A 13867-nucleotide genomic window follows, 5' to 3' on the forward strand; every position below is an offset into this window, starting at 1 on the left:
CCACCACCCTTGCTTTATTCTGCTTAGTGCAGCTGGCTTCTCAGTTTATGGCAGACACCATGCCATTGATGAGGAAGAAAGAAATGTGGTGGTGATAAGGAAAGTAGTTGTTTTCATTGTATTTAGAATTTTGTTTATTTCATATAATAAAATAGGAGCATTTTTCATATCATTCAGTATTCTTCAAAACATGATTTTAAAGGGATTCTTCATTTCCTGTCAGACAGAATAATCATAAAGTATTAGCCAGTTCCCGTTCTAGTCCCTTAGTTGTTTCAAGGTTTTTGCTTTCATAAAGGCAAGAGTGAACATTCTTAGACATATTTTTGTGTATATCTCTGATTTTCTTATATGAATAAATTCTTAAGGGTACACCAATTTATACTGTTACCTATTGTGTATGTGTATACAAACACACACGTATATTCACTGTTTTCTTCGAATTTATTTTAAACCTATGTCAATTTTAGTCCCCATAAAATTGTGGGATAATGGATTTCCAGGTTTTTTTGTTTTCTCTTTTATTGGTGCTTCTTATGGTTGAAGGATATTAACACTTTGTTGTAACTGTGACTTTATTTTCCATTTTGTTATCCCCTTTATGATCTAGTGTATCATGGATTTTTTATTTAATGTCAAAAAAATTTTTCATCTTTTTGTTCACATAATGTTAACCCATATTTTCTTCTAGTTTCTTAATGGTTGTCTTTTTCTTATTATAAGGAATTTACAAAATCTCATTACAAAATCTCATTTTATATTTATTTCATGTTTTAGCCTTGGACTAACCACTTTTCCTGTCTCTTTTAGTAATTGTTCTCTCTTTGGCCACTGATTTTGAGTGGACATTTTAAGATTGGAAGGCGGTAAATAATGTGACAACATAGTCGCTGGGCTAGATGTTGCTGCAGGCAAATTGAATAAGCAGCGTCTCTGCTGAGCCTTCCATCAGGGTAGTCACTGTTATTCTCTTCATTTTAGGGGTGAAGATACTATGGCTGGTATTCAGTGATTTGCTTAAGGACACACAACTAGAAACAGTGGAGTTTGGATTTGTATCAGACAGATTCTTTAAACACAGCCACCTGGCTTTCCTGTTTTTATACATCTATGCTTCAAATTCAACTCTAGAATTATTTTGCCAAGATGCCAAAATATAAATCCAACTATTAAAAAAAAAGAAAATTCAGAGTTTTCTTATAAAACATTTAATGTATAAATGAATGTAAGTTAATTTAAATTGAATGAACCTCTTCACTACGTTAAATATTCTGCTTCTGGATTCTGCAGTATCTCTGTCCTTTCTTTTAGGTTTTTCCATGCACTCTCACCCTTTTTAAAATATACATCCTCCACAGTTCTTGTTAGTTTGGGGGCAATCTCTGTTTTTGTTGCTTTTGTGCTGCGAACCTTATTGCTGTGATATTTTCCCAGTATGACCTTGATGATAAGTGGATGGGTAAAGGGACAGACTTGGTGTCCTCCACTTTCCCCTGTCCCCTTCCCCCCAGGAAAAAAGACCTGAGTTGTTGATACTTGTACCTTTTGCACTTAGCACAGTGTCTGAGTCAGAAAGGTCCTTGATGTCAATATTTGTTGAACTAAAGGTTCTCTTCCAGGCATTAGATGATATTTGCCTTGGATTTTGGCTCTCCTGTACTAGTCTGGAATCTACATCATTCTGATGTTTATAAGGTCAACTTACATCAGCCAGCTTCTCTATCTCTCTCTGGCAGCCTAAATGTTCTTACTTGTAAAATGTGGGGACTATTTTTATCGTGGGCGTGTGCAACTTTTAATTGAATGACTTCTAGAGTTAAAACTAAGAAATGTTAAGTACCCTGTTCAACAACCCAAACAGTTCACATCTCTTGAGAAGAAATAGGGTAAAGAAATGACGTGGGCGGTCTCAAGACTATGAGAGTATGTCATTGTATCAAAACATACACCAGGGAGACAAAACGGTGGCAGGAATGGTGTCCTTGCCAGCATCCCAGTTCTTCCTGGGCTGGTTCCAGATTATTGTCTTTAACAACTCTTTGCTTCTTTTGTCACACTTTATAAATTAAGACCTCTCCTAACTCCACAGTACCCTGACCACAGCCATAATTACAGTGCCATGCCCTTCCTGTCATTGCTGAAATTCCCCATCCAGTATGCTTTGGTCACCTGCCCCACCTGTGAACAGACAGAACTTTGTCTGAGGCTATTCAAGTAGAAAGGAGTCTTTCAATTCGGGCATTTGCTATAAAATCATCAATGCAGTTTTTCTGTTGGTGTTTGTCCTCTCCCTGCCCCGCCCCCTTTCTTTCTTCTTTGAATTTTCACTTGAGCTTTTCTCTTTTTACAGGGACATCCATACCACCACCGGGAAGATCAAACGAGCTGTGCTGCAGTTCACCCCTGCTAGCTGGACCTACGTCAGATGGTTTGACCCCAAATCTTCTTTTCAGAGAGTGGCTGGAATATATCTTTTCATGATCATCTGGCAGGTATTTTTTTTTAGATGCCCATAACTAGGGAACAAAGATTAACCTTCTAGGAATTTAGAAGTGATGTTAATTTACATTGCATATGAGCTAGAAAATTTAAAAGAGATGATGTTCGCAGCTAGCATGTAGAATAATTAACCAGCATGATGTCATCATTTCAAAAGTCTTGCTTGGTTCTGAAGACGTTTTAAAATATGAGACTTTGAAACAGATTAATTCCCTGAAAAAGGTCACATTTGGCATCCATCACCCAAAGAATTAGGTATCAGATAGCTTTTTAGAATATGATAATTTTCAATATCAAAGGAACAAATGAGAAGGCTCTTCTCACATCCCTAATTCATGAGTGATATTCAGAATTGTTCCTTGGTTGTTCCCACTTTGGACAATGTTTGGGGAGCTGAATTAGCTTTCTGCTGCCTGTGGGGGCTCTTTTAATGGTAAGTCTTCCAGAGTAATGTCCCCAGTGGTGAGAAACTATTGTTCCCAGTGCATTGTTATTAATATAATGGAAGTAATCCAGACAGCCAGAGATCTTGACAAAGGATTCTCAGACATCTCTGATTTCTAGGGATAGCCTCTTTATTGAGCCTCCTGTCCCTAGGTGGTTTCTCAACTTTTGGAGACTCATCAAGGGAAACCAGCTTTTGCCTGAAAGACCTTTCAGCATCAGCAGAAATTATATTTTGGACATATAAGCACAACATACTCCCAATGAAAAGAAACTATTAGTAGAATCACTTTTAAGGCAATCTTTCTTCTTCATACCTAGGAAATAGCAGTGCCCATCTCAATATCTGGAGTTTATGTGCACAGAAGTATAATGAATAGTTTAATAACCACCATGGTTTGGAGAAGTCAATATAAAGAGCCCTCCGTATTCGTAGGTTCCGCATCTGTAGATCCAACCAACTGCAGAGGGAAAATATTTGGAAAAAAAAAAAAAGCATGTTTATACTGAACATGTACAGAAGTTTTTCTTGGCACTGTTCCCTAAACAATAATGATTTATATTGCATTTACACTGTATGAGTTATTTTAAGTTACCTAGAGATAATTTTAAGTATATGGGAGGATGAGCATACCTTATATGTTAAATAGCAGGTTTCCATATTCATGGGTGTCCAGAATCCATCCCCCATGGATACGGAGGGATACCTCTATAAAAAATGTGACTGTAATTTGCTTTATCAGGGAAAATGTAACAGAAGATTGAATTTAAGGAAGGGCGATTGGATTTGTGAGGGAGAGAGTGTAGTTCTAGAATGGAGTACCCTGGCAGCATTCCATGGGGCACACCTTCCCCAGGGCTGTGAGCCCTGCGTTCCCATCAGTTCCCCATGTATTATGTGAATTATTATGCTATTTTTAGTTTAAATCCTCAAAGTCTGTGCTATGGGAAAACAGCATGTGTTTTATGTAATTTAAAAGCACCTGCCAGTCCATATGATGTAACCGCAAAGCACAGTGACCTTTCTGTGGTCTCTGCCCTTTGTTTGAGATCTGGAACCCAGCTCTGGAAGGAGAATAACCACATCTCAGCCACAATCTTCTGAGCTGCTGCCAAGGGCTCATCATGGTGCACTGCACTAAGATGCTGACCCCAGGAAAAGTACCCCTGCCCCGGGTGAAACTTGGACGACCTGCCACACCCTGTGGTCAAGGATTTGCCCCATCCCAGGCATGTGCTCCCTGAGCACACAGTCATCTCTCCGTACAAGCTTTCTTATCTACAGCTGGACTTCCTTTAGACTTGGCCTGGTTTCTGTAAGGCCATGCAAGTATTCCACTCACCTGTATCATGTTTTCTGATGTGTTTAAGGCATTTTTCTCCTACTGTTCCAATAGATCACACACATGAACCAAGTGACAATCATGCAAAGAGCTATTGCCTTGAGCCCTCATGTGCCCCACCCCCACCCTCAGGCCCCCAGTTGGTCAGTGGTCATGTTGTCCTGGTGGTTTCTGGTTTGAACAGCAACCCCAGGGAGATCCCACACATTTTCTGAAAATGCTTTGAACATATCACTTATTTTTATCTGTAGAATATCTGTTTAAGGAATATATGCTTATAATTTAGCATGACATACCAGGGTGACAAATCTCGCCTCCTTTTTTTCAGCTGACTGAGTTGAATACCTTTTTCTTGAAGCACATCTTTGTGTTCCAAGCCAGCCATCCATTAAGTTGGTGTAGAATTCTCTTCATCGGCTGCATCACGGCTCCCACAGTGAGGTAATTGTGTTTAGCCCGACTGTCATTTGAGGACATTAACCTGCTTTAAGTTCTCCTGTCTGGCATCAGGGAAGTCACACCAACTAGCAGATTTCCCATGAAAATACTATTCTGATGACTTACACATCCAGAATCCAGAATATGAAGAAAATGTTTTGTTCTCAAATCTCAGCATGTTATTGGGGATTTAAAAAAAATGGTGAATAATCCATACCACACTAGTAGTTCTATTCATTATTTTCAAATCCCTTTACCATCTTTCACTGATAGTCTTCTTTTATCCTTTCATGACCTATTTTTAAAAAATTGGTAGTAGTGACAGGTTTCTTAAAATGAAATTAATGGAAAGTATAAAAGTCTTTATGATAGAAGTCAGAAATGACATTATTTTTATAATGAGACTTTATTAGCTTTTTTAGGCTCTGTTAAACTAAATTCCTTTTGGAAAATGGCTTCTTATCATCATCCAGGACAGCTGTGGGGATGCTGTTATTCTCCTGCCTTCATGTAGGGCCCTGGAAAGAGAGGTATTATTCAGAGACTGTTCTTTCCTGATGCTGACTCAGCAAAGCTCAAAGCAAAACATTTTTTTTTTTTTTAATTAATTTTTATTGTAGGTTGTTCAAAACATTACATAGTTCTTGATATATCATATTTCACACTTTGATTCAAGTGGGATATGAACTCCCATTTTTACCCCATATACAGATTGCAGAATCACTTCAGTTGCACAACCATTGATTTACATATTGCCATTCTGGAGTCTGTTGTATTCTGCTGCCTTTCCTATCCTCTACTATCCCCCCTCCCCCCTCCCCTCCCCTCTTCTCTCTCTACCCCCTCTACTGTAATTCATTTCTCCCCCTTATATTTTCCCTCCTTTCCCCTCACTTCCTCTTGTATGTAATTTTGTATACCCCTGAGGGTCTCCTTCCATTTACATGCAATTTCCCTTCTCTCTCCCTTTCCCTCCCACCTCTCATCCCTGTTTAATGTTAATCTTCTTCTCATGCTCTTCTTCCCTACTCTGTTCTTAGTTACTCTCCTTATATCAAAGAAGACATTTGGCATTTGTTTTTAAGGGATTGGCTAGCTTCACTTAGCATAATCTGCTCTAATGCCATCCATTTCCCTCCAAATTCTATGATTTTGTCATTTCTTAATGCAGAGTAATACTCCATTGTGTATAAATGCCACATTTTTTTTATCCATTCGTCTATTGAAGGGCATCTAGGTTGGTTCCACAGTCTTGCTATTGTGAAAAAGCAAAACATTTTCATGTTTGTTTTATTTTTCCTACTTAGAAATGGCATTTGGGTTTTATAACCAATATGGAGTATAGGCCTTGATCAGTAGCAGCACCAAAGATCTTCCAGAGATACAGCTGTAAATTAAGCAGTTAAAAGAGTTCAGAAGGCTAGGATATAGCTCAGTTAGTAGAGTGCTTGCCTAGCATGCAGAAGGCCCTGGGTTCAATCCCCAACACCAAAAAACAAAACAAAACAAAAAAAAACAGCATAGCAGAAAGTGTAGAATTGCTTAGTTCATCGTTTTTGTGTGTGAGTAAACCACATAAGTAGAGGGGTTTACTTGCCAAGAAGAATAGATTTTCACTTTGGTCAAAGAGACCCCCAGCCAGTACCTCTTCATTATCATTAAAAAAAAAAAAAGAAAATCCTGGACCTAACAAACCAAATAAGACACTTCTGAGTCTTGTATAATTAAAACCAAAAATTCCATCTCTCTCTTTTGTTAACGAAACAGATAGCAAAGTGACAGTTGGTAAGCCAGCAGCCCTTGGAAACTTTATAGGCCAGTGGCTATTGAAGCCCTTATCTCATAGATGCTGTTTTCCCTGGATGGTTTTGAGTCTTCCTTCCTCGTTTAAATGTAATTTAATTTGAGGCTTCTCAATTCTTTTCAGGAAAGATTTAGAGCAATTATTATATAAAATTTGGAGCAATCAGCAAAGTCAATAAGAGGGGATGGAAATCTCTTTACAAAACAAAATAGCAAGTTGCAACTGTGTTACTGTGAAATCTTAGTATTGTTAAATATTCTATAAGAAAACCTAGAATCTAAAAATTCGATGCTTTGAACTTGTTAAGAGTTCCCTCTAATTTTTTGCCAAATCCTATGAATTTCTATATAGTTCTTTTTTTTGCCTAAAAATGAGCCACTTTCTGTGCTTTTCTACTGCTTAAGGCAGTTCTCATGGAATAAATGCTTTGATGAGTTCCTTGAACAGTGTCTAATGAATTTTAACCCAGATCCTATTTAGAAAATGCCAGACCCTCACAGGAAAGAGATCTTACAGATTCAGGATAAATCATATACACCATTTTCTTCCTTTTTGATTAAACTGTCACACAAATCTGCTCTGAGAAGATACTGAGTGAACATTATTTTATTTGATAACATAAGGTGCAATATAAGGGGATGGGTACAATCAGAACAATCAGCTGAACCCCCAAATGGAAATTAGGTAATGAAAATGTGTCAAGTAAGAAGATAATTTGCATTCTTCATGACAAGGATCCTTCCCTTGGGTCTTTGGGGTAAAGAGGTATTAGCCCACAGTGTAATGCAGAAGGTTATGTGCATGTTTATGTGCACTTATTATGAAGCTTTCATCAAATCTTCAAAAGCGTGTTACCCCAAAAAAGATGATGAGCTTGTGGTTCAGATGCTACCTCTGAAGGGGTGGATGATTTGGGGATACTTAGAAGAATCCAAGCCGCACTGTGCTATTTGACAGCCACCCAACACGTGTGCCTGTTGAGCACTAGAAATGTGGCCAGTCCCCAGTGAAATGCGCCATGTACATAAACTACACACCCGATTTCAGAGTTAATACAAAAGCAATACAAAACACCTCATTATAATATTTTAATATCAGTTTAAATATTGGTTTCAGTGACATAATTTAAATGAATTTTATCTGTCCTCTTTAATCTTTTTAACATGGCAACTGGCATTTAAAATGGCATCAGTGGCTCATATTCTAGTTGTGTTACCATGCTGCTCTGAGTATTTCAGTTCCTTTTTCTGATCTCGTCAGCAGTATTCAAAGTCACTGGCATTCAGTGACAGATGCAGCTGGGGTCCCATAAGTTTCTGAGAGCCAAAAATGTGAATATTTCTTGCTCGATTATCATCAAAATATCAAAAGGTTATCAAAGCAACCTTTGTCCTAGGAGTGCCAGAGGAGGTGACAAATGAACCGTGGAGCTGACCCTCTGGGATCACCTCCACAGAGGGAGGCTGAAGTGGCTGCCTGGGCTGCTCTGGCTCAGGGCCAAGGAAATCTTGCTGAGTCAAGACCACCATGGCCAGCAGTATGGTTCTTAAACTCTGCTCCCCTCCTCTGAATTCTCAGTCTCCTGTAGGAATGTGTGAGTAGGCTCTGGCTTTCTAGCCAGGCAGTTAGAACTAGACCAAGCAGGTGGAGCACAGGGGGCAAGGTGGGACCTTCTTTACATTCACTGTCAAAATGATTTTAATTAGAAATTTCCAGAAGCTCTCAATGAATTCCAACTTTGTTCTTTCAGACAGTACTATGCTTACCTCACCGACACACAGTGCAAACGCGTAGGAACGCAGTGCTGGGTGTTTGGGTGAGTATCTGTCATTGCGGAATTGTGAAAACCATGTCAGCCCCTAAATTTCAGGTGGTATTTCTTGGCCTGTGTTCAGTGGCTCTCAGTGCATTTCTCTATGAAGCCAGGTGAACAAGGTTTGCTGTTTTCTTTTTTGTTTTGTTTCTTATGTATCTTTCATTTTTGACATTTCCTTCCCTGATTTACTTGGCAAATTATCGAAAAGATAGTGTAGAAATTGCTCTCTTTTAGAAAAAAAATATTAGGAAGTCAGAGAATATTTGCCACATAGAACTCAGACCTTGTCTTATGAAATAAACTACAAAAAGAATGGACCAGTAGAATTTCCTCGGAGAATTTTCTCTTGAGTTTAGGGCCTCATCCTGATGTGGGCCTACCTACATTTCATGTTATCTTGACAGCAGAGGACCCCTGGAGACAGCTGTGTGCTGTATACCAAACTATAATTGTATTAGTCAAAGAATTCACACAGCCACATGGTTATAATTTATTGTTTTATTGCATACACAAATGCTTTATCTTAATTTGCTATTATTTAGTATGAAGGAGACTGTGGCTTATCTATTTTGAGCCCCCCCCATTAAACTGAGCCCCTTTTTAGTGTTTCAGGAAAGTCATTCTCTACTTAAACATTAATCATTTACCATCGCGTTTAGCAGCCAGAGTTCCCAAGATCCAGACTTCACATGCCTGAAGCTTTTGTGTCCCAATTGTCGGTGGTAACCCTGCTTCCAGGACTGCTCTGTTCAAGGGGGATCTCCTGACCCTTGACTTGCCAGTTACAGCCACTTTCCCCTCCCCCCACTCAGTGTTGCTGGTGCCAAAGACAGGCTGAGCTGAGGGTCAGCAGACCAGTACCAAATTGGGATCCCTAGTGCCTGCTCCTCAGGAAGCCCACATGTTTATTTGCCTTTTAACCTTGCAAAACCAAGATAAGGATTGCAGCAGGCACCAGATGAGGGGAGGGCTCTGAATTCCAAGGACCTACAACTTGGCCCCCTTGACACCCCCCACCACCCGAAAAATCAGATATTTACATTTGAACTGAGTAAAGGGGCACATGGCAGAGCTGTGCAGAGGGAGGCCCCACCCTAGGGCAGGAGGAGGTGGAGGTAGGTGGTATCCCAGCTGGCCCGCTAAACACAAGCTCCCTGTGCCTGGACCTCTGGCCTCAGCCCAGACTAACTGCCATTTGAGTCTTGGTATGAAAAAAATGTTAACCTTCCAGAAGGTTGCTGTTGATCAGGACTCCCCCTAGTGGATGGGGGGCAGAGGCTAGTGGTTAAGGGAGTCCCTGTGCTGTTGGGTTTAGTGCATCTTTGTTCCCATCACTTCTTACCACTGTGCAGATCCTGCCCTGGCCTCTCAATTGGGTAGTGCTAGAGCCTCCCTGTGTCCGCTCTTGCCTTTTCCTAACTGCCACCAGAAGGTCATATTTAAATGTAAATCCTATTGGGTTACACATGTGCTCCAAACCCTTTAGGGCCCCTCCAGACTAAAAGCCAAACATGAGGGTGGCCCTCAAAACCCACATTACCTGAGCCCATTTTGACTCCCTTCCCCTGCCTCTCAGCTCTGCCTATGCCTGTAGCCTGGGCCTCAGCTACAGATAATCCCATAGCTGGCCTCTCATTTCCTTCTAGTTTTGGCTCAGCTGTCACCTCCTCACAGAGATGTGTCCACAAGCACAGAACTGTTTAGCTAAGACTCCTTCACACCCAGGAGTAAATCAGACCTGCAGTGGCTGACTTGGAAGCACTGGGCTTTAAAAACATTTGAGTTGGCTATGAAGTCAGTTGAATGGGTCCTGACCAGCATTTTAAAATGAAATAATAGAGCCTGGTGCAGTGGTGCACACCTGTAATCCCAGCAGCTTGGGAGGCCGAGACAGGAGGATCGCAAGTTCAAAGCCAACCTCAACAAAAGTGAGGCGCTAAACAGCTCAGTGAGACCTTGTCTCTAAATAAAATACAAAATAGGACTGGGATGTGGCTCAGTGGTGGAGTGCCCCTGAGTTCAGTCCCCAGTACCAAAAAAGAAAGAAAGAAAAAGAAATGGAATAGAAAAATGCCAGATAAGATGCTAAAGGAGAGAACAACAATTCAGTTAAAGCTTTTAATTGACTTTATTTTCTATCTGAGAGTCAGGTAATACTTTGTTCTATAAAATAGAGCAGGTATTTCAAAGAGCAAAGCAGAGGTTGATTTTACAGACAGAAAAGGGCTGAAGAAAGCAGAAACAGAGGAAAAAGTGGATTGGTCATTTCAAAGTTCCTCTCCTTATAATGGGGGACAAGAGGACAGCATTAGGAAAAGCACTGATTAGTTAACATCAGATTACTTCCATTTACCTCTTTTTGTGTGTGTAGGATTAAGGCAGAAGGAACTTCATTATCATGCCAGCTAAAACTGACTGTTTGGGAAGGTTAGTTTTTATCTCTCCTGGGACTTGAGCATGAGTGACTCCATTTTGATTTTTAGCTTGGCCTGTTGGGACCTTCAGCAGGAGCTTAGTTGAAAACAATGGCTTCCTAAAATTTCTATTTGACAAAGGAAGCAAATCACTTTGAGAAACTTATGCTTCAGTGGTGTGACCTGGGTCGGGGGCGGAGGGGTCACAGTGGAAGATGTGTTTCTTGCCCTTTTTAGTCATCTGTCACCACGTTTTAGAAAAGTCTGGTTGAATATCCAGATACTTTGCATAATAAACCCCAGACAGTCTGTCTGCCTTAAGGGTAGTCGCACAGTATCCTAGACCCAATCCCCATTGTAGGAGTCCTTCAGGAAGTCTCAGTCAAAGATGGACTTCCTACCACTGTGCAGGCTGAAGCAACAGGAGTCTTAACTTCTATCTGGCATTAAAATGATCACTGTCTAGAATTCAGGATGACAATAAAAAGCCTTCTGCGTGTATTCCTCAACCAAAATGATGCTTTCTAATGCATGGGCTGCTTTATTGGGGAGAGGGGGCAGTGGTCAAGTGGTCTTTATAGATCCAAAGCAGCTCTCCTTAAACCTTGTCTGGTTGGGGTTAGGGGGAAAGACAGTCCCCAGCTCTCTAAAGATAATGTCAATCTCTGTGCTTTACTGAAGTGGTTCTGATTCCAGGCATTCCATTGTTTAGAGCATGACACATGTGACCTTTGTGTCTGCCAGTAGACAGGGACCAAGGTGAGTGTGTCAATTCCTGCATGTCCAGATTCTGGCTTAAGCAAGGAACACAAAAATTTTTTTAAAAAGAAAAAAAAAAATGGAGTGTTCTGAAAGTCATGTCCTTCTGGCTCTTTGGGCATATATGGCCATTCCTATATCCTCACCTTCTCTGTTCCTGCCTTCCACCTCTTGAGTCTTTATAAAGGTCTACTGTTGTTCTTCAGTGTTTTAATTAAAGGAAAACATGAAGAGAGGTGTGAGTATGTGTGTGTGTGGGGGAGTGTATTTTACCATTTTTGTATTTAGAAACATTTCCAAATTGAGAGATTAAAAGGTTTGTATCACCAGTAAACACAGAGGATTTTAATCTAGAAAGTCTTAGAAGGCTGGGAGTGAAGGTGATGAATGCTTTCAAGTTATTGAGAGACTCTTCTAGAAGTCTCTCACCCTGCATAGTAAGCTGCTTTATAGAGGTGCTAGGTACGCTGTGCCAGAGAAGGCACCCAGGGGCATTGAAACAGGAGGCCACCCTAGATGGTAAGAGAGGCTCTGAATTACATGATCCTGGGTGCCTGTAGCTGTTCAAATCTGTGGGTCAAGATTTTGGTTTGGGCAGAAGAAAAAGATGAAAAATATTATTCTAAAGAAAGTACAGTGGGCTAGAACAGTGTCATTTGGTAGGGTACCAGCTGCCACCTTCATCTGGGGCAGAAAACTTGTGAATACTTAACATTTTGATTCAATTGTACATATTTCTGGTAATGCATGTGGCTAGTAGAATGAATTAGGAAGTCACGTCTATAATCCCAGCAACTCAGGCTGAGGCAGGAGGATCACAACTTCAAGGCCCACCTAGGCAACTTAGTGTCATCCTATCTCAAAATAAAAAGGGCTGGGAATGTAGCTCAGTAATAGAGTACCCCTGGGTTCAATTCCCAGTACCATGAAAGTAAGTAAATAAGAAAGAAAAGTTGAATTAAATTAATATTTAACCTCTTGTTTTCTATCTAATTAGGGTCATTGGTTTCCTGGAAGCTATTGTTTGCATAAAATTTGGACAAGATCTCTTCTCTAAGACCCAGATACTTTATGTTGTGCTTTGGCTTCTCTGTGTGGTAAGTCACTGCGTTTTTTTTTTTTACCTGAGGTGGTGTGTTAGCTGAGCTCCCTGGTGTCTTGGAAGTTAGCAACAGGAATAAAGTTCTCTTGTGCTTCAGGTTTCCTTAGAAATTCAGAGGAGGATGTTCTTATAATAACCCCAGATTGACCATCAATCTGAAGTTCAAGAATAAAACACAGATGACCACCCAGCATCTTGCTTGCCTTGACAGGTTCCAGATAAGTGCCCTGAGCTGGGGCAGCACCCATGCACTTATTTTATGGACAGGACTTTACCCGCACGTGCTAAGCATTTAAGTACTTCCATGAAGGGACAAGGACAAAGACTGCCTCTTCTCATCTCATCATCATGGCTTATACATTTTAACATGCGTATCACTGTATGTCACTTTGTACGTGTGCATGTATAAAAGTGACATGGTTGGTAGACAGTATGAGAGCTTTTGAAGGTGATCAGATCATGGGATTTCTGCCCTATGGACCAACTTGAGGACACCAGTCTGTGTGAGAGGAACCTCTGCCTGAAAGGGAGTTGGCCAGAGGGCCGTCACCTTGGCCCAGGGCTCCAGCTCCAATGTCCCCATGCTTTCCTCTAACCTTGAAATAAGTTCTTCCTAGCTTGCACATTCTGTCACTGCACTTCTTCGTTTGCTTGAAGTTATTATTTTAGAGAGGAGTTCTCATTTTACATTTGAGCTTAAGAGTTTTTACTTGGTGTCTAAAATTGAGCTTTAAAAAAATGTTTTGGGTTTTTTTTTTTTAGAATATTTTAGAGATACTTGAAAGTAGAGAGAGCAGATGTCCCCTCAGGTGTCAGCAGTAACGAACTCACAGCCAGTCTTTATCTGTTTGTGCCCTTTCCACTCTCCCCAGCCCAAAGTATTTTTGAAGCAGATCCAACTTTAACATTTCAGGATATATCCTAATGAAAAATGCCTTTTTTGTTTTCACTTTCTATAACCACCATTGTATTGTCACATCTGAAAAAGAACTAGCAATAATTCTTGAATATTATCAAATATCTGATCCGTGTTCAAGTTACTAATTTTGACTTAAATTTCATGTTTTTTACAATTTCTCTGAACCACTGTCCACCCTTCACAAGTAGCTGTCATGCCTCTCGAGTCTTGGTCAGGAAGTTTTCCCTTTGGTCTCTCTTCCTCACAGCGCACTTGTTGAAGAAACCAGCTCTTTTGCCCTTTAGATTTTCCCACAGTCTGAATTTTACTGATTTCATCTTGTCCTGTAA

The 13867-nt window shown here is 40.3% G+C and overlaps 1 protein-coding gene across 1 annotated transcript in view; it reads left to right on the forward strand.

Moving 5' to 3' along the window:
• The window catches only part of Ptdss1 (phosphatidylserine synthase 1), a 60446-nt gene that overhangs the window by 37176 nt on the left and 9403 nt on the right, over positions 1-13867 (forward strand). The window contains exons 7-10 of the mRNA XM_076835662.2: positions 2351-2492; positions 4615-4727; positions 8279-8344; positions 12515-12614. Coding sequence (XP_076691777.1) covers positions 2351-2492; positions 4615-4727; positions 8279-8344; positions 12515-12614 — 421 coding nt within the window. The remainder of the gene's footprint in view (positions 1-2350; positions 2493-4614; positions 4728-8278; positions 8345-12514; positions 12615-13867) is intronic.

The sequence above is a fragment of the Callospermophilus lateralis genome, chromosome 16 (assembly GCF_048772815.1).
Source record: "Callospermophilus lateralis isolate mCalLat2 chromosome 16, mCalLat2.hap1, whole genome shotgun sequence".
Classification (NCBI taxonomy): domain Eukaryota; kingdom Metazoa; phylum Chordata; class Mammalia; order Rodentia; family Sciuridae; genus Callospermophilus; species Callospermophilus lateralis.